Source organism: Macrotis lagotis, chromosome X (assembly GCF_037893015.1).
Source record: "Macrotis lagotis isolate mMagLag1 chromosome X, bilby.v1.9.chrom.fasta, whole genome shotgun sequence".
Classification (NCBI taxonomy): domain Eukaryota; kingdom Metazoa; phylum Chordata; class Mammalia; order Peramelemorphia; family Peramelidae; genus Macrotis; species Macrotis lagotis.
In genome coordinates this window covers 279,631,793-279,652,810 of record NC_133666.1, presented here as the reverse complement: position 1 = coordinate 279,652,810, position 21,018 = coordinate 279,631,793, and the positions used below count along the sequence as shown (strand labels likewise).

The 21,018-nt window shown below is 36.3% G+C and overlaps 1 protein-coding gene across 6 annotated transcripts in view; it reads left to right on the top strand.

Moving 5' to 3' along the window:
• Window positions 1–21,018, top strand: part of GHR (growth hormone receptor) — a 265,472-nt gene that overhangs the window by 125,098 nt on the left and 119,356 nt on the right. For 4 of the 6 annotated variants that reach the window (XM_074207497.1, XM_074207500.1, XM_074207499.1 and 1 more), the window contains one exon: window positions 13,101–13,224. The exons of the other annotated variants lie outside the window; for them this stretch is intronic. In XM_074207497.1, the coding sequence (XP_074063598.1) occupies window positions 13,101–13,224 (124 nt within the window). The remainder of the gene's footprint in view (window positions 1–13,100; window positions 13,225–21,018) is intronic. 6 annotated transcript variants of the gene reach the window in all.

The following is a 21,018-nucleotide window of genomic DNA, read 5'->3' as shown; positions in this document are numbered from 1 at the left end:
AGTTAGCAACGTTAGCTAAGTTAACAAAGATATGTTAAATGCACATTTGGTCTATTAAGAACATAGTTAATATACTGATATGAAAATTAGAGACTACTTAAAATCTGTTGAATGTACTTTTCTAGAATCAGCTTTCACCCAATAATAATTCTGTTGCAACATTCAGAATCCACTAAAAGACTTAAAAGAGAACTATCAAATACCACTGACCATCAATGAAATGAGCTGCTTTAAGACAAAGTGAGTTCTCATTCATTCCCTCTTCAGACTGAGGTTTACCTCCAATCAGGAATGTTGTAAAGGGGTGTCCTCCCCGCAAAAGTTGTTTTTGATATAATTTATATCTATTTTGCATATAAATACATATATATGTGTTTGTATACAGATAAATGTATCTAAATATGTATATGTTTATGAGCACGTATATCTATTTCTCTCTCTCTCTAGATAAGATAAGCTTCATTGAGAGAATTGTTGCTACATTTCTGCCTTTTTATTTCCAGAGTTTGGTACAGGAGCTTAAAAGGTGTTTATGAAATGGTGATTACTTGGTTAGTTGGTTGAAAGGTTGGACTAGAAATCATTTCTAGTTCTAATCTGTGATTCTGTGATTTTCACGTTCATATGTACAGTTCTATAAAAAGAAACGTGATATTTACAGTGATATTCTTTCCTTACCTAAATCATTCAAAGGTCCACTTAGATGTGTTTTACCATACTTTCACAGGCTGGACATTTTAGAAATATTTCAACAAAACAAAAAAGCAAGGAGTGTTGAGATCCTCTAGTCAGACCACCTTTGTTTTACAGATGAGAAGACTGAGCCCAGAGGGGCTCAAACAACTAGTTAGTAGCAGAGCTGAGCCTAGAACTAGGAATATTTTCTGCTACTGCAAATGTTCTCTCCATAAACAAACCTGCCTTCTAAAGGAAGTTAACCTCAAATTAACCAGATAATTCCTTTCACAGATACTTCCCATTCCTTTACCATACTAGTTATCTGAAATTCCACTCTTCCTAAGAGAATTTATCCAAACAGAACTTCCAACAGTCACATATTTAGGTAATTACAAACAGTGGGATCACTCAATTCATTGGCCATCTCAGTGACTACTGAGAACTGAATGATTCAAGTTTTTAGAATCACTAACAAACTAATATTGTGACAGTTTTGCAAAAAGAGCTCCATACGCCTTTTCATACACATAACACATTCCAGTATCATGTTCAGCTCAGGCCCCACACACATGTACCTTCCTCACAGAGGCAGAAGATTGGAATGAACTCTGCCAAAATTCTGAAGCAGTGATTCCAAGACTTTTAAACAGCTGGGGTTTAAACTGAGCTATTCCTCTAAGCTATCTTCCCAAGGGCTTCCTGAATTTTAAGAAACAGCTGAAGCTATGAGGGTTCCAAGAGAGGCTAAACAATGCATCCATTCTTCTTGAAATATGTGGAAGTATGTATCCAGGTGCTAACTAGCTAAAATTGTTTCTTTTAAAGAAACAAGGAAGAAAAAAATAATAATCCTCCTTCCCAGGTCTACAAGAGATAATAAAAAGACATAGCTATTCATTCACATATTTCTAATTGGGGCAGCAAGGGGAGGGAGCAAAAGAAGAAGCTATTTTGATCATTCCTAGGCTTCCAATTTGAGGGGAGGGGGCAGTAGCTAGGAAGGGTCAAAAGCAGCTTCTTAAGTCTATTAATAAATATTTGTAGGCTACACATAAAATCAAGAATAGCTAGCTAGCAATTATATATTGCTTTGAAGTTTGCAAAGAAAGCACTATACAAATATTATCTCATTTATCCTTGAACAATCCTATAAAACAGGTGCTATTATCTCCATTTACATATGAGGAAATTGAGGCAGCCAGAAATTAAATGACTAGCTTAAAATCATACAGCTAATTAGTGTCTGAGACTAGATTTGAACTCAGGGCTTCCTGACTCTGGATTCAGTATTCAATATTGAAAAGAAGCTCACCAAGCAGGTATAGGTTTTCAAAAGATTTGAACCCAAGTTAACCACTTTACCATCCTAAGAAATGGAGCAAGGTTATACTAGGAAAAGAATAAAGTACTGAGAGTCAGGCAACCCGAATTCTAACCCAAGCTTCACCATCAACCTGCCCTGTGACCTTAGACTAATCACTGAACTTCCTGTTTTAAATTTATCATTTAGAAAATATGACAATACCTGACCTACCAAATTGCTAGGATTATTTTGAGATCCAAATAAAGATGTAAAAGTACTACCTATAAGATAGTGCAATTATATTATTATTATTATTATTATTATTATTTATTATTATTATGTGATACTCCTTACTGAATGAAACCATACTAAGAAAATTCCATAAGACTGAGGAAAATCCTCCTTACCCTATATATAATATCAGATGGTTAGGACTGAACTATTTTTTTCCTCTTTTTTATTCTTTATGATAAGGGATGATCCTCTGGAGGAGGGGGAGAGATACAATGGAAAAGGTGGATGATATCAAAATAGAAGATATTGATAAAAATTATTTTTAAAAATCCTTCCTTGCTGAGACTGGACTGCACAACTAAGTAAACATAATAACATGAATTTCAGTTATTTTTTTAATAGAAGTTAAAGTGTATTTTGAGAATTAAGCCTTCAGTACATTGTTTAGGCTATCTGAGTTACTTAAATAATCGTGTAGTATCAAATTAGAAGGAACAGTTAACACATGAGAAATTGTACTATATTTATCTCTCTCTCTCTATCTCTCTCTCTCTCAATCTCTCTCTCTCTCTCTCTCTCTCTCTCTCTCTCTCTCTCTCTCGTGTTCCACACCAGCATCATTAAAAATTAGCCACAGACAGGGGTGACTAGGTGGCGCAGTGGATAGAGCACTGGCCCTGGAGTCAGGAGTACCTGAGTTCAAATCCAACCTCAGACATTTAACAATTACCTAGCTGTGTGGCCTTGGGCGAGTCCCATTGCCTTGCAAAAAAACTAAAAAAAAAACTAAAAAAAAAAAGAATTAGCCACAAATCATCAGAAGCTTGGTCCATGTTCTAAACTAAGGTAGACCTAGATATATTTGTTTCTTGCATATAAAAGAGGACAACTAATTGAATTTAAACAAAACATAAACCAATGTGACTTTCAATTATTATCACACTCTCCATTTTCCGCTGGATCCATGAGACATTCATTTTATCTGCAAACACCATCCAGGAAATTTAGATGCCTGATTCAAATCATCAGACTTTTAAAATTTTGTTAATGGAATGTTAAAACTGAAAATATCATCAAAGATCAACTAGTCACATAGAAAGAGTCTTTCTGCTTAGAGGCTAGTGTTCTCTCTCCTACCCTGACGTCGCGGATCAAAACAGAAAAACCATGGTTTACCTGCAGCATTCCATCTGTCTTGCCTATTTCATATATTTTCTTTTTGCTTTGGTCTGGTTTTGGAATCAAGAAGACTTGGACTTATGTCTTTCCTTTGATTCACACTAGCTCTATGACCTTGGTCAAGTCTTTTAACTTCTTACTGCTCATAGACAACCCCCCACAGGACTAAAAAGATCAGTTTCCAGTATGAAAGAATGGAGGAAGTTCTCATGTTAGAAATTACCTATCCCAGTTTCAACCCCAATTTTGCTGTTGATTTACACTGTGTAATGGGAAGGATTTTTTCAGATAAGCTTTCTGACAGATAGGAGATTGGATGTTAAATGGACATATAAGATCCTTTTTATTTTTATTTCATCTTTATTTTTTGTAACATGAAAAATACAGTGTCTTTACCAAGATCACTTTCTTTTTCCTCTTTGGTACTCTGCATTCTAACAATTCCATTCCCATGATGGCCAGGACAATGACTTGTACCACTACTAGCTCAAGCAACCATAGGAGCTGTGACTTCTGCTTGTTTTGATAACACTTAAGATCCAAAATGTGATTATTTGTGAGGCACTCAACAACTGACACATCATTTAACCAATCCCCATTGACAAGCTATAACATTTAAATGCTTTCCCAGAGTGTATTCTGTCATATTCTCTCGATGGTCATGAGTACTGAAGGGTGGTAGAATGACCTCTTAGCCTCTAGGAGCATTTATTTAAAGAAGCACAAGAGCTTAGGATGATTGCAAAACCAGCTGTTGAAATGATCATAATTGGTGAGAGATTGAATTTCAACAGCCTCAGACATACATTTGCCTCTAGAGAGATCAATCTGTCATATTTAAATACTCATTATTATACAGTATTTTTTAAGCTTAATTGCCAATGGGTTCTCACTAAAATAAGAAGTGTTCTAGCATTATTTTGTGAGTCCCACAAATGAGAGGCATTGCTCTCAGGTGGGATTTGTTGATGTAGCCATACCCCAGGAGTCAGTATTTTGGTCAATAAATTCTACTTTATTAAAAATGTGATAAACTTATCTGAAGAGCTTCAGAGTTCTCATCTGGGACTAATAATGGGACTAATAATCCCTAAAAAAAAATTAGCTACTAAACAGAATTGTTGCTTGGTTCACTTGGGATAATATGCCCCAAAAACATATTGTCAAATATATGACATTATTAATCACTACCCATGTGACCTTAGGCAAAAATTGCCTCAGTTCTCTGGAACTCGGTGTTTTGACATGTAAAATGAGGAATTAGACTCCGTGTCTAAGGTCCCTTTTAGAAATTGCCTTCAATTATTATTATGAAGGGAAGTTGATCTATTTTCCTCATTCATAACCAACACCAGGAAACTGAAAACCACAGATTACTCAAATCTTCATTTCATGCAGTGCCAGTTTCCCCCTTCTACCAACTCACTCTGGCCTGAGATTATTCAGAGTCCTTCACCTAACCCTTACAGCCTCTTCTCCAGGGCAGACAGAGCCTGAGAAGAGACTTGAATTTCACATCTTAACCCTTCCACCTTTTGCCCTCTAGTGGAGGTGCCAGTGACATATCTAAAGGGAGAAATGAGAGGAGTGAAATGTCAGTGAGCTGGTTCATCCCCACAAGCAGAGCAGCTGTCTCCTTGTCCCTACAAGGAGTTTTCTAATTTTCTAGGTAGTACAGGCTACCTGGACATCTGGCTACTATTAGTAGAATCATAGTCTACTTTGTCTATATGCTTTTTTTTAGGGTTTTTTTTTTGCAAGGCAGTGGGGTTAAGTGGCTTGCCCAAGACCACACAGCTAGGTAATAATTAAGTGTCTGAAACCGGATTTGAACCCAGGTACTCCTGAGTCCAGGGCCAGTGCTTTATCCACTGCACCACCTAGCTGCTCCCTATATGCTTGGTGTTTAGCCACTTTTTTCAGTTTATGACCCTATTTGGAGTTTTCTTGCCAAAGATACTGGAGTGATTTGCCATTTCCTTCTGCAGTTTATTTTACAGATGGGGAAACTGAAGCAAACAGGGTTTAGTGACTTCCCCAGGGTCACACAGGTACTCAGTGTCTGAAACCACATTTGAACTCAGGAAAATAACTCCAGGTTTAACACTCCATCTACTGGGCCACCTAGCTTCCCTATTTACCCTCTTCTCACCTGCCTAGAAACATTCTCAACACTCCAATTCTAAAAAAGCCTTCCTTTGATCAGTTCATCCCCCTTAACAACCATTCCATCTCTCTCCTCTCTTTTACTTCCATCCTTCTGGGGAAAATAATCTACAATTAGTGCTCCCATTCATAGTCAGATTATGCATATAATCTGCATAGAAAATACACAATATGACTCCTTGTGTCTTTTTCATAAACTCATAAATGACAACACTAGAAAGCCCATTTAAACCACACTATTAGATACATTAATTTACATTTGAGGAAACTAAACCCCAAAGGGGGCAAACATGCTTTACCAAAGGTCCCATGGATTTTTCAAGTTGCATTTTTAAGGATATTGAATTGAACATTTTTACTTCTTCATTTTTATTATCCTTTATACCATTCTCTATTGAAACTATCTCCTGACTATGCCCAAAGGGCAACAAAAATGTGTATACCCTTTGACCCAGCAATACCACTACTGGGTCTATACCCTGAAGAGATGAGGAAAAAGGGTAAAAACATTACTTGTACAAAAATATTTATAGCAGCTCTGTCTGTGGTGGCAAACAACTGGAAATCCAGTAAATGTCCTTCAATTGGGGAATGGCTTAGCAAACTGTGGTATGTGTGTCATGGAACACTATTGTTCTATTAGAAACCAGGAGTGATGGGAATTCAGGGAAGCCTGGAGGGATTTGCATGAACTGATGCTGAGTGAGATTAGCAGAACCAGAAAAACACTGTACACCCTAACAGCAACATGGCAGTGATGTTCAACCTTGAAGGATTTGCTCATTCCATCAGAGCAACAATCGGGAACAATTTTGGGCTGTCTGCAAAAGACAGTGCCATCTGTATCCAGATAAAGAGCTGTGGAGTTTGAACAAAGTGCAAGGACTATTCCCTTTAATTTAGAAAAAAAAAAACAGATAGCTTATTGTCTGATCTTGTTACCTCTTAGACGTCTCTTCTCTTTAAGGATATGAGTTCTCTCTCATCACACCCAATTTGGATCAAGGTACAACATGGAAACAAAGTAAAGACTGACAGAGTGCTTTCTGTGGTGGGGAGGGGGAGGGAAGCAGGATGGGGGAAAAATGTAAAACTCAAATAATATCTTTAATAAAAATAAATTTAAAAAAGAAAAAGAAAAAAAAGAAACTATCTCCTGGCAGCTGGGTAGCACAGTGGATAGAATGTGAAGCCTGGAGTTTAAGAAGACTTGCATTCAGATGTGATCATAGGCACTTGTGGTGTGACCTTGGGCAAGTCACTTAAACTGCCTCAGGTCTCTCAACTATAAAATAATGATATCACCCACCTGTGAGGATTGAATGAGAAAATATTTGTAAAGCACTCAATACAGTGTCTGGTCCCATAGAAGTTTTTATTTTCTTCCTCTCTTCCCTTCCTTCTACCTATGCTTATTCCAGTCTGGCAAAAGAAGGTGATACATTATTTGTTTGCCTTTGTCTCCTCCATTAGATTGTAAACTACTCAAGAGCAGAGACTGTCCTTTATCTCTTTTTGTATCTCAAATGCTTAGCATAGTTCCTGAACATAGTAGAAACCTAATAAATATTTATTGATGATGATGATGATAATAATAATGCCACCATTTAATATTTTAAATAGACTTGTTTTCTCAGATGATTCAATTTTACCCATCACTGGTTTTTTTCTAAGGTTGATTTTTACTAAATGATTTATTTTATTAATAAAAAAATTTAAATTTGCCACCTTATCTCATTCATCTCTACCTTTACAACCATGCTTTCAGTATTCTTGATTCTGGTATTCATAGACATATTAGCAAAGGCCATCAGAGAAACTGAAGACATGGGGGCAAGGGAAAGATAGGAGAGAGACAAGAACTGACATCTCTTTCTCAAACCTCCTCAGCACCTACCTCCAATTGTCTCTCTTTCATGACTAATGGGAGTTTGAGGACTGCCTGGCATCCTGGCCTTTGTAGGTTAGAGAAATAAGCATTCTTTCCCTGCCTTGGGGATCATTGAAGTAAATCCACTTCAGGATCACCCTGGAGAGCTCTTCAAAGAATATCGATGGTCAAAAAAAAAAAAAGAAAAGAAAGTTCAAGACATAGACTTGAATGGTAGGAATGGTAGTGAAAGAGCTGAGTAGTAGCAATGGGGAACAGTCTGCAACCCTCTCTGGGATTTAGAACTGACAAAAAAGACTCTCAGGATACTAGTTCAGATCTTGAAATCTTTGTCTAGCTTCTCTAGCTTCTTCTCACCTGCCTAGAAACGTTCTCAACACTCCAGTTCTAAAAAGCCTTCCTTTGATCAGTTCATCCCCATTAACAACCATTCCATCTCTCTCCTCTCTTTTACTTCCAAACTTCTGGGAAAAATAATCTACAATTAGTACTCTCATTTTTAATTGGTCATTCCTCAACATCTCATTTACTAGCATCGCTTCCCATAAGTCAATTGCAACTATCTTCTCAAAAGTCACCAGTGACTTCTTTTTGGTCCAAATCCCTTTGGTCTTGTTTTATCCCTCATTCTCCTTGATCTTTTTTACCATGTAACCCCTCTTATTAATCCAACTTCTCCCCCTTCCTAATTTGAATGGCTTCTCCCAACTTCCCTCTTGCCTCTTCATTTGTTCCTTCTTTGCCTTCCTCTGGAGTCACTGAGCTCAAATTTAGCCTCAGACATTTAGTAGCTCTGTGAGCCTGGTAAGTCACTTAATCCTGTTTGCCACAGTTTCCTCATCTGTAAAATAAGTTGGAGAAGGAAATGGCAAATCACTCCAGTATCTTTGCCAAGAAAACCCCAAATTGGTTCACAAAGAGTTGGAATGATGTTGCTATTCTCCTGAGATTCTGTCTTCAGATATCTCTTCTTTTTCTCCATTCTCTCCCTGGGAGAGGGTATTCATTTCCATTACTTCAACTATAGTTCATCTCTATACAGATGGCTTATCAATATGTATCTTCAACCCTGGGATTCCTCGAAAACAACTATTTTATACCTGCATCTTCACTTTCCTATGAGACATCTTCAGCTGAATATCAAAAATAACTCCTCAGATTTACCATATCCAAAACTAAACTTATGATTCTGCCCCTAAAACATATCCCTTCTATTGACTTTCCTATTCCTCTAAATGGAGAATACTATTCATTTAATCACAGAAATTTGAAAACTCTGTGCTGTCATCTTTGATTTTTTTCTTCTCTTCCTGAGCTCTAATAGCTAGGCAATTGTTACAATCTATTGATTCTGTCTCCTATTCTGCCTTCATTCTTGTCCTCTTTGTGACCTACTTGAATTATTTCAATAGCCTTTTAATACATTTCTGAACCTTCATTTTTTCCCCTCCAATCCCTCTTTCCCTCCATTGATAGATTAATTCTCCATATGCACAAATCTATTATGACCTTCTGCTAAAAACTCTTTCTTGGTTCCTTCATCACCTGCCAAATAAAGTTCACATTCCTTAGACCAGAACCGCCTGTTCCATTACCTGACACTCCTGCCTTTACAACAATGGCCTAGCTTCTTTCCCCTCTCCTTCTAGTGCACCTATTGAAATTCTACTTGAATCTTAAAGTTCAGTTCAAATGACAACTCCTTCATGAAGGCTTCCAGTTAGTAAAATTCTTCTCTTATCCTCCACCTTGTTTCTCACCAAGTATTTTGTTTATCACTTCTCCATTTCATTTCGTTATCTCATTTTAAAATTTTTGGCTTTTTTGTGCCTGAATCACTAAATGATGCAGTGGATAGAGGATTGGGCCTGGTGTCAGGAAATGCCAATTCAGATATAGTTCAGATATTTACCAGTTGTGTGACCTTGAGCTAGTCACTTAACCTCTGCTTCAGTTTCCTTATCTGAAATGGGAACAATGATGTCATCTACCTCCCAGGGTTGTTGCGAAGATCAAAGGAGATAAAAATTATAAGCACTTAACATAGCATCTGGCTATGCCAAGAGCTATTTAAGTGTTAGCTATCATATATACATAGATGAATATCTACATCTATATATATGAGGTAACCAGGGCTAAGTGAGTGACATTGAGTAAATATCTGAGGTCAGATTTAAATTCAGCAAAATGAGTCTTCCTGACTCTAGGTCTGGTGCTCTATCCACTGTGCCACCTAGCTATCTCCTAACTCAGCCCAGTATGCTACACATTATTGTGTGCATAATAAATGTAGGCTGAAGGTAAAGTTAAACTTGCACATACTTAAAGTCACTATTCATCAATTCTGGTCATCATAAATTGAAATTATTAATGTTATTCAGTTCAATTAAACAGTATTGAATAAACTTTTTAAATTACTTTTTAGGTTTTTGCAAGGCAATGGGGTTAAATGGCTTGCCCAAGGCCACACAGCTAGGTAATTATTAAGTGTCTGAGGTCAGATTTGAACTCAGGTACTCCTGACTCCAAGGCCGGTGCTCTATCCACTGTGCAACCTAGCCTCCCCTTGAATAAACTTTTTAAAGTACAAGTTCCTATACTTGGAAAAATATTCTTTTTCTTTGAAGAACTTGCATTATCACTGGGCTTGTGCAACATAGTCTCTGAGGAAGCGGCATAGAGTTGAAGTCAAAAGATATTGAGGTCATCACCACTGTTTGACCATGAGAAAGTCACTAACTTCTGTGTACTTTAGTCTTCTCATCTGTAAAATGGGGGATTCTCATTTTTGCCTTGCATGTTATGCAATGTTGTTGTAGAACTCAAATGAGAAGATATAGCTAAGGTGCTTTGTAAACTATAAAATGTCATTTATAAAGTCAGCTCCCATTACTGTTCAGTGAAGCAGCAACACCCACTGAAGTCCTATGTAGCTAAACTCCCAGCCAAAGAAATATCTCACCATCCCACAGGGTCCAGCAAGCCTGCTACACAGGAAATGGGATCAGCTGACATGAGTTTGCCCTCTCTTTTGTTGTTGTTTTGATCCCCTTTTTTTAACCCTTGACTGTTTATAAGCCCATCCCTTGCTTCTTTAATTGCTTAAAAAAAAAAGAGAGAGAAACAGAACATATGGCTTTTTAGAAAATGAGCATAAATAAAAGATGAAAGGTTACATTTGGAAGTTTTTTTTTCTTTCACCCATCCTTGTTTGTTGTTGTTATAGGAAAGCAGCAATAGGACCCATTCTGTTTCTTAAATAAAGCACTGGCACATATAGGTGCCTGGAGATCATCCTGTCTTAGGGCAGAGAGCAATATTTTTCTTCTTTTCCATTCTGTTTCTGGGTCTGGCTGCAAAAATATTTTGTCTGTTGCACTTCAGTGAAACCAACCATTTTTTCCCTTTGCAGTCAGTGCTAAACTCAAGGAAGTAGGAGTTCACAGGAAAAGCAAAAACAGGCTAGAGATAAGATATAAAACATTTTTCTTGCTTCTTTTTTTAGAAGAACTTTAAGACTGGGTTGTGCCCACTTGGTATAGTTCATTTTTGTTACACAACCTAATTTCCAGGGGGATTAAGAAATCATTGACTTACTCCAAAAATGAAAGTAAGAAAAAAAGAGGTGGTAATGGAAAGAGTATTAAATTAAGAATTAGGTCCTTGGGTTCTGATCACAACTCACTTCCTGTGAGTTGACTAATTTGTATCTCATTTTTTCTGATACTTAATAATCACATTATTGTGAGGAAAAACTATAATCACAGAGGCCAACTAGCACCACACCTCAATTTAACATGTTAGGAAAGTAATGCTCAGGAAGGTTGTGACTTGCCCAAAGTCACATAGGCAATAAATATTAGAGTCAGTATTTTCATCTAAATCCTCTGATGTTAGGAGTCAGGATTTTCTTCTAAATCTTCTGATGTTAAGTGAATGCTTTTTCCACTATATCATAAGATAGATAGATAGACAGACAGACAGAAAGACACATAGATGGATAGATAGATAGATTAGATAGATATGATAGATAGATAAATAGATATGGATCTCTATGAAAGCACTTTGGAGAAAAAAGAGAAAGCAGTAAAACATTTCTTTTTTGGAGGGTTGTTTTTGTTTTTTGCAAGGCAATGGGGTTAAGTGACTTTCTCAAGGTCAAATAGATAGGCAATTATTAAGTGTCTTAGGGTAGATTTGAACTCAAGTCCTCCTGACTCCAGGATCTATCCACTATGCCACCTAGCTGTCCTAATATAATGTATTTCTAAATATAAAGTATCAGTTTGACAGATGTGAGTACTCCCTCCATGGATATAGTTTACAACTCCTCCTTTAATATAGCAGATGGTCTTTATAAGATTTTCATCACTGAAAAATTAATCAACCTGAAACTAGAGTATTTATTGATGGATAGAGTATTCATACCTATAAAATCATAAATGCAAATTATAGGATTCCAGATTATAGCTTTCATTTTGAGTGCCAAATTATTTATAAACTTTGGAACAAACTTGTTTATAAATTAGAGACTGTCTGTACTTTGCTATATTATTGTAGCATTTGGGGAAAGGGTAGGTTTAAGAGGTGAATAAATACAGACCTGAGATTCTGTTGTTGAAAGGCAATTAGTGTCAAATAGGAACTGGGCCATAAGGGTTTCTATCAGCATCATGCCAACTTAGTTTTTAAATGTAATGTTATCTATATTTTATTGCATATTCAAGTATTTTATTAAATATTTCTCAATTACATTGTAATCTGGTTAGGGCAGTTGAGAGTAGAGTTTGTAATGTTTAACACTTCTCATTTGGGAAACTTCTAGTGAAAAAACTCTTCCAATCAAGATGAGCACTCACTCTGAAATTTTAGTCCTAGTTAGCTGCATGACACTGAGAATTTTTAAGTGACCTGCCCTTGCTGTCAAATTGATTAATAAATAGAAAGAAATGTATGTATATATATATATATATATATATATATACAGATATGGTTATATATGTATTTCTATAATCATAGCTATGTATATAATATAAGCACATATTTAGGAATGATTATTTAGAAAAAAATTATGAACCTCTATTTTCCCATTGACTTCCATTATAACATCAAAGATATTTTATCTTCATTTCTGATTGATATTCAACCAGCAGTGATCCCTAAGTCTGATTCTCTGTCCCCTAGTTACTTTGTTGAATAGTTAATAAATGACCTATAAACAAACACCCAAGTGAACTAGTTTAAAAAAATCTTCTGATGAATACTTCTATAAAACAAAGAATCCCAAGCATATAATCATTCAGCTTTAAATGCACGATACTTTGACAACCCCCCCACCTCAAATTTATCTATTTTAAGCTTGAAATGTACTCATTCAAGCACAAGTGTATAGAGTTATGAAGAAGGAGGGAAGGAAGATCAATACTCCAAGAATCTTGCTCCCCAAATTGTCTCCACAATTCTCCACCTTTCTTCTCTCAGCCAAATATTGATGAAATCTGACCTTGTGGATAGCTTGTTCTATCTGTTAGTATACCTTAGCCCTGTGTTTGACAGCCATACAGCATTCTAGCTCTTGTTTGCATGTATGTTTTATTTTATTGTTGTTTTTTAAAATCAAGATAATGGTTCTGCCTCCTTGATCTCCAGGGTCTCCTGGACCATCTAAAGGAAGTCATAAGAACTAGAAGAGATGTTAGAGATCACCAACCAACCCACTCAGAGAGATGGGGACTGAGGCTGGAAAGAGGAGGTGACTCCCAAAGTCAAATAGGTAACTAGTTAGTAAAAGAGCTAGGCTTCAACCTGGTTCTCCAGCTCCAGTTCTTTTCATTCTACCCTGCTACTTTTTTTATATATACATAAAACAATAAGTAAAAAGTTAAAGACCTGTGATTTCTTCACCATAGTTGCTTTTTTCTCCAAACAATTGACTCAACTGATAGTCTTAAAAAGTTGACTGAGGAACTAAGAGATTAAATAAGTAATCTTTGGTTTTACAACCATTAAATGTCAGAGGTAGAACTTGAACTCAGATGTTCCTGACTCCAGGTCACTTGATTTCTTTCACCCTAATTTCCTTCATGAAGAAGCAGATACCTCACAAAAGTAAACTAATCATAAGCCCCATAAACCTAAACAGGAATAATTGCTATTAAGAAGAAAGGAAAAAGTTATTAGTATCAGTCTCAGAATTACATGGGACAGCATAATAAAGGAAACAAAGAAAGAATCAAATGATTATCTGACAGATCTTGAGAGTTTGTCTCAGCTTCCCAACTTAACAGTTTGTAATGGAGGTTGTGTGGAAAGGAGGGGGAAAATGGTGTATGAATTGGACCCTTTAGGGATGCCAAGAGAGAAAATGCAGAAGGAATTCAAAATTTATTTTTGGCTTAAATGAATCTAAGGGATGAAGTTCTACACATAAATAGTAATATGTCCATTGAGAAGTTCATTAATAATATAGTATAAAATCTTTTTTTAGTTATAAAAGCCACTGGGTTTATTTCATTTATTTAGATTATCCTTTTGAATGGTATAAAATAAAATGCTCAAAGAAAAAGGTCATGGAGCCCTCATATATGAGTGATGAGGATGAAACATGGTCCAGAGAGTTTCTATCTAGTAGCTGATATTTGTATGGGACCGTAGAGTTACAAAATGTCTTCATGCACAGTAACTCATTTAGTCTTACAACAACTACGTTTACCATCATTTTGCAGATGGGGAAATTGAGACCTAGAGAGAGAGAGTTCCCAAGATCACACAACTAGCAAGCGGCAGAGATGGGGCTCCCACTGACATCTTTAGACTTCCAGTTGGACATTCTTTTCCCATTATGTCTTTAACTGAATGAACTTTAAACAATAATTTAGATTTACAACCAATTTTTAAAATATACATTTTTTGAATAACAGTTCAGTTACCACCCCTTTGGGACCTTTCTTTCTATTGTCTCTATTTGTTTATTAGCTTTTGGATATACTAATCTCCTGGTTTTGCTTTCTTTACTCTGAACTGTTTCATATAAGTGTTCCGTATTTCTTTATCCTCCTCATACTTGTCTCTCTCTCAATTGAAAAATAATATCCACTATACTAATGGAAAACCATTTCTTTTGATACCCCACCCTTGAGTTTGGGTATATAGGTTCTAGTTTTTCAGTTACAAATCATGCTGCTACTTTGAACTGATAGTTATTTTTTTCTTCTTGTTTGATACCTTGGTCAGAATGTTCTCATAGCCCCTGGTATGTTTTCTCAAACCAGGGTTCCAAGACCCAGATTAGGAGAGATTTTTCATCCCCATGCTATTTTTATAGGCTGGTCCAGGTGTCACAGGCTGTCATACAGTGGTTCTGAAAGTTGTTTTACTGAAGTGGCAAACAATGAGAAAGGATTTCTGGATCTACCTCCCTTCCCCATCCAAGATCCAAGTCCTTTCTCAGGTCTTCAGACCCTCAGGGGCTTTGTTTCTCTTCTGTGATCTTTTCAGCCAGCCTGCTCTTCATCCCTCCTCACCCAGGCTTCTACTGACTTCAAAGGCCCACCCCCTGCCCCCCTTTGCCAGGAAGAGCTGCACAGCTGGCCCAGAGGGTTGGGAACCAGGCCAAAGTTGAATGAAAGCACAAAATGTGCAACTGAAAAAAGCCTTAGCTTGGCATTGGGTTCAGCAAACAGCTTTCCACACAGTAGCTGTGTTCAGAGGAATGGTCCCTGAATAAAGACAAGTCTAATGAGGACATGGCAGGAGGGGAGATTCAAGGTACCCATTGCTTGGGAGCAAGGAGAATTCAGGTCAGACATACCATACTAATCCATAAATCCTAGTGAAAAAAACATGTGTCAGGAGTAGAGTTAGCTCCATTTATGGTCAATTGCCTCCTGTCAAATGCATTTGAAAATTTTTAAAGTAGAACTTTTCAACAGAATTTCTTATTAGTTGAAGTAAATGCAAGAAATGAAAATTATTTGTTTGCCTTCAATTCCAAAGGCACAATTGCTTAATGGATTTTACTCTCAAGATGGGAGGGGAATTGAACTCTTAGGAGGGGAGGTAGAAGTGAGCATTCAAATAACTAATGAGTCTGTACATTATTCAACTCTTGTGTACCCAAAGAATTGTTCCATTTTGGAATTGTGAACTGATCCAATCCTTCTGGAAAGCAATTTAGTCCTATGTCCAAAGGGCTATAAAAATATGCATGCTCTTTGTTCCAGCAATGCCAATGCTAAGTCTACATCCCAAAGACAACCCCCCCAAAAGGGAAAATGACCCATTTGTACCAAAAAATATTTATAGTAGCTCTTTTTGTGGTGTCTGAGAATTGGAAATCAAAGGGATACCCATCATTTGGGAAATAGCTAAGCAAGCTATGACATGGAATATTATAATGCTATAAGAAATGACAAGCAGGATGATTTCAGAAAACCCTGGAAAGACTTATAGGAACTGATGCACTGTGATGCGAACAGAACCAGGAGAACACTGTACCCTGTAAAAGCAATATTATTCAATGAAGAACTGTGAATGACTTAACTCTTCTCAGATAATCCCAAATGATGAAGCATACTATCTGCCTCTGGAGAAAGAACTGATATACAGACTGAGGCATGCTATTTTTTATTCTCATTTTTTTTCTTTTATTCAAGTCTTCTTGCACAAAATGACTAATATGAAAATCTTTTACATAATTCCACAGGTATTACCTGTAACTGATTGCTTACCATTGCAGGGGGTGGAGGGGGAACAGGAGTGAAGGGGAGAGGAGAAAAAGAGGGATAGAATTTGGAAATCAAAACTTTAAATAATTTTTTTAAATTGGTGGAAGAAAAAGAATTGTACCAGTTTATGTGAGCTTTTAATTAGACCCCATATGTACTGTAGCATTTACCAAATCTGGACAGAAAGGACTCTACTGATCAAGTCCAGGTTAGCATGATCCTCATTTTCACCTTTGTTTTGATGTCTGTATATTAAGCATTAAGTTCTCCATGAATACAAACTGACTCCCTTAAATACAGAATCTTACTGGTATTACATAGATAATGTGACTGTGTATATAGAGAGAGCTAGGCTCAACATCTGGAAGACCTCAGACAGAAACAGGGATCACCAATCATACATAAGGATCCCTCTAAACTGCATATTGTCTTAAGAAAACCTCACATTAATTTTTATTGATATTGTTGTTAAGTCATTTCAATTGTGTCAAACTTTTCATGACCCCATTTGTGGTTTTCTTGGCAAAGAAACCAGAATGGTTTGCTGTTTTCTTCTCCAGCTCATTTCACAGTTGAGTAAACTGAGGCAAACAGGTTAAGTGAATTGCCTGGGGTCACATACATAAAAAGTATCTAATGCCAAATTTGAACTCAGAAAGATGAGTTCTCTTGACTTTATGACTTCTAAAGTCACCAAATACAACCTCTCCTGGGTAGGGGTTTCATTTGTGGGAATGGATTTGGAAAGCAGGAAGACACAAGGTATCAGGGAAGGACAAGAGTTTAGATATTTTTTTATTAATATATATCAACCCATTAAAATCAGACAATCTGATTTGATACTTGGGAATTTTATGGGTCAGTAATTAACACCTTTGTTTTAGACAACTCTCTAAGACTTTAAGTTGTAAAAAGTGTGCCAATCTTTATTGGTAGAAGAGGTTTGCTCATGTGGGAGATTGCTATCTCAATAAAAACTCAGATCCATTCCCTATCCTCTTCTTAACCTTTCACTTGGCTAGCCAGTGTCAGAAGTGGTCAGTCATAGGTTCATTTCAAGGGCTTTGTCAAAATCCCACACTTTTCCCTCAGACCAAGCTTCTGTGGCAGAATAATGGGCTGAAATCTGTACCATTGACTGTAAGAGAGAAGGCATCGCTTACTTTGTTCCCCTTTGTCTTATTTATTTCTCCTTGAAAAAAAAGTTTTAAGGGAATTAAATCCTGGTTTAGTTCTCCAAACATGGAGGATTAAGGAAGGCACAATAGTATCCAGAAAACAGGCCCCTTAACACTACACTTTAAGACCCAAAAAAACCATTGAAATTGACTACCTCATTTTCTTTTTTAGTAGTAAATTTTGTTTTTATTTTTGTTTTGTTTCCCATAAACAGATTTACAATAAATCCTTAATGAAGACAGCTGAATTTTGGGACTTGTTAAGTGCATTTTTTTTATTTCGATAACTTCTACTCCTCAAGACATGCCCTCTTGATACAGATAGGGCATGGGCTGTCTGAAAAAAAATCTTTTGGCAAGCTCAGGCAAGTTTAGGAAAATTTGAAAGCTAGAAAGATTTTGTGCAGTCTTCTCCTGGAAAAACTCCTGACCCCATTCCTGTCCTTCCCACTTTCTCATCCTTTCCAATCTTATTAATATATTTTTTGTATTAATGGATTTTACATGAAGTTCTACTTAGAAATTGTCTTCCAGTAATGCCCCCTTTGGTTTACAATTAAGTCTTGTCTTCTGTTAAGTCTAATAATATGTTCACATTGCTGAGCAGATAGCTCTACCTCTCTTAGAAGGTTGTAGGCTAGGGTCTATGAATATGTTATAAATATTGTAAATGCTGATTTCATGTTTAATTTGTTGAGAACTGTGTTGAAAATTAGAGTAAAAGCTCCCTGAGGGCAGGACTTTCAGCTTTGCTTTTATTTCCCCGGTGCCTGGCAGAGACAGTCAACAAGCATTTAGATATTACTATATTCCAGGCCCTGTTCTACACACTGAGAATTACAGTTATTTGGAACTATGTCGCCAAAGCTATTAAATTGTAAATACCCTTTGATACTCTTCCCCTCACACTACTGCTACTAGACTTATATTCCCAAGACATCAAAGAAGAAAAGGATCAATACATGCAAAAATATTAATAACAGCTCTTAATAACCAAAACTTGCAAAGGGATGCACATCTGTTAGGAAATGGCTAAACACATTATGGTATATGAATGTAATAAAACTTTATTGTACCATAAGAAATGATGAAATAGAAAGAGTAAGAGGAAACTAGGAAGATCTCTCCAAATGTAAAGTTAAATAAGCAAAACTAAGAGAACTATTTAGATAATGACAACATTATAGAGAAAAATAACTTTGAAAGATTTTGGTACTCTATCATATACATGATAAACCATTCTTCTAGAGACTAAAAATGAAACATAGCACTCACCTATGGCCAAAGAGGCAATACACTTCAAATGCAGAATGAAGCATACATTTTCAGAAATGACCAATGTGGGAATTTGTTTTACTGGACTATGTTTTGAAGGTTTTATTTTTATTTATTTTTCAAATTTTATTATTCAAATGAGAGGTGGAGGGAAGAAATAACAAATACAAAAATATATGGAAAAAGTTAAATACATTTTTTAAAAAGAAAGGAAGAGTTGAAGTTAGTATTGAGATTATAAATCTGGGTGACTGGGAGGATGGATGGCAGTAATAGAAAAATTCAGAAAAGGAGAGTTGGGGGAAAGATAGCTTAATTTTGTTTTGATCAAGTTGAGTTTGAGATGCCTATAGAGCTCCCAATTAATTATTTCTAAAAGGTTGATGATATGTGACAAAAATTCAGGAGAGAGCTTAGGGCTGGATATAGCTCCAGAGAGATTGTAATCAAAATCATAAGAGCTAATAAGATTACCAAACAAAAGAGTATGGGGGTGGGGGGGAGAAAATCCAGACACCTGCAGTTGGTGGGCATCTCCTGCATTGAAGATCCAACAAAAGAAATTGAGAAAGAGTGGTAAAACAGGAAGGAGAACTAGGAGAAAGATGCCATGAAAACCAAACAAAATATAGTGATCTGATAGTGTCAGAGGCTGCAAGAGGGATGTGAGGACCAAGAAAAGGCCTTTACATTTGGCAATTAAAAGATCACTGTAAACGTTTCCCTAAATTGACAAGTATAATATTCTCTCCAGAGAAGTATTCATCCCTATCCATCTTTTTTTTAAGTATAAAAGTATGCTTAAATATGTATTCAGATACCATCAGCCCTCTCATTGGGGATGGATAGTACTCTATCATAAATTCTTCATAGTTGTCTTGAGTCACTGCATTGTTGAGAAACAGTAAGTCATTCAGTTGATCATCCTAAAATATTGCTGTTACTTGGTTTACAATGCATTTCCCTTAGAATCTGCTCTTCTAAGTCTTTCCAGGTTTTACTGAGAGCATCCTGCTCAACATAGAGAAAAACATTCATCATAATCACTTGCCACAATTTGTTCAGCCATTCCCCAAGATAGTATCTCCTTAATTTCCAGTTCCTTACCACCAGAAAAAAAACTGCTATAAATATCCTTATACATAGAGTTCTTTTTTCTTTCTGTTTTTCATCTATTCTGGCCCTATCCATCTTTTTTGGTCCACATCTTACAAAGCACAGTTTACATTTCCACATATCTCAATTCAATTAAATTCAAGTCCCTAGTTTATAGGAAAGATAGAGTACTACAGAGTCAGGAAGGCCTGAGTTCAAATGTGGCCTCAGGCACTTACTAGCTTTGTAACCCTGGGTAAGTTGCTTAGCCCTTGTTTGTCTTAGTTTCCTCATCTGTGAGATAGAGAAGAATAAACTAAAGAATAAAATGACAAGCCACTGCAGTATCTTTGCCAAGAAAACCCCAAATGGGTTCACACAGAGTTGAACACATATAAATAACAACCAAAAATTATAAGATACATATACATATATATATATATATAAATTTAGGTGCAATTGACACACGTATGTGTATAAATACATGTGCATACATGTATGCACATATCTTGTGCACATGTATACGCACATACACATATATAAATACAGGTGGAGCTAGATTGGATAAGCCTTATAAATAGACAGAAAAAAGAGCCTAAGTGATACCCTTTGAGGAATGAAGGCCTCCTTCTAAAAATAAATCCCATTTTTTTCCTGACAGAAATTATAACTTTAGCAGTAAATTTCCTTGAATTGACCTCTTTCATAGTACTTATTTAAAAGTCCACCATTCCCTTATTCACCTTAAGGATTAACTTTCCAGGCCTATACAGAAGCTACTAGGTCTAAAATTCTGAGTAACCAATTCCTCTCTACATTTTAAATCTTATGAACACCTGTTTAAAACATCTGCTGTGCAATGGAGGAATTCCCAAAAGCCTCAGAATACATTGCACTACTCCAGTTTTCTTCTATCTTTCTTGTCATCCTCAATTCCTCAATATTATGAACAGTGGTTCTTTCCTGGTACCCAGGTCTGAATTCATCTAGATTTCAAGATTTAAGTCTATTTAAGGCAACTATGCCTTAGGGTTCACTTACCTTCTAATCTTGTTAGTTCTCTCTTTTTGAGTCTGAATATCATTCTTCTAGAATCAGGCATGGGGAACCTTTTTTTCTGCAAGAGTTACTTGGATATTTACAGCATCATTCACAGGCTATATTTAGTCAAACAATTAATTAATTCACTTCTAAAAAGCCACTAGATTTATTGAATTTTGGGTCCCCACCTGTGGTTGCTTCGGCAAAACCGGACCAATACAATCAATCCAGATAAAAAAGCTAGCAAAATAG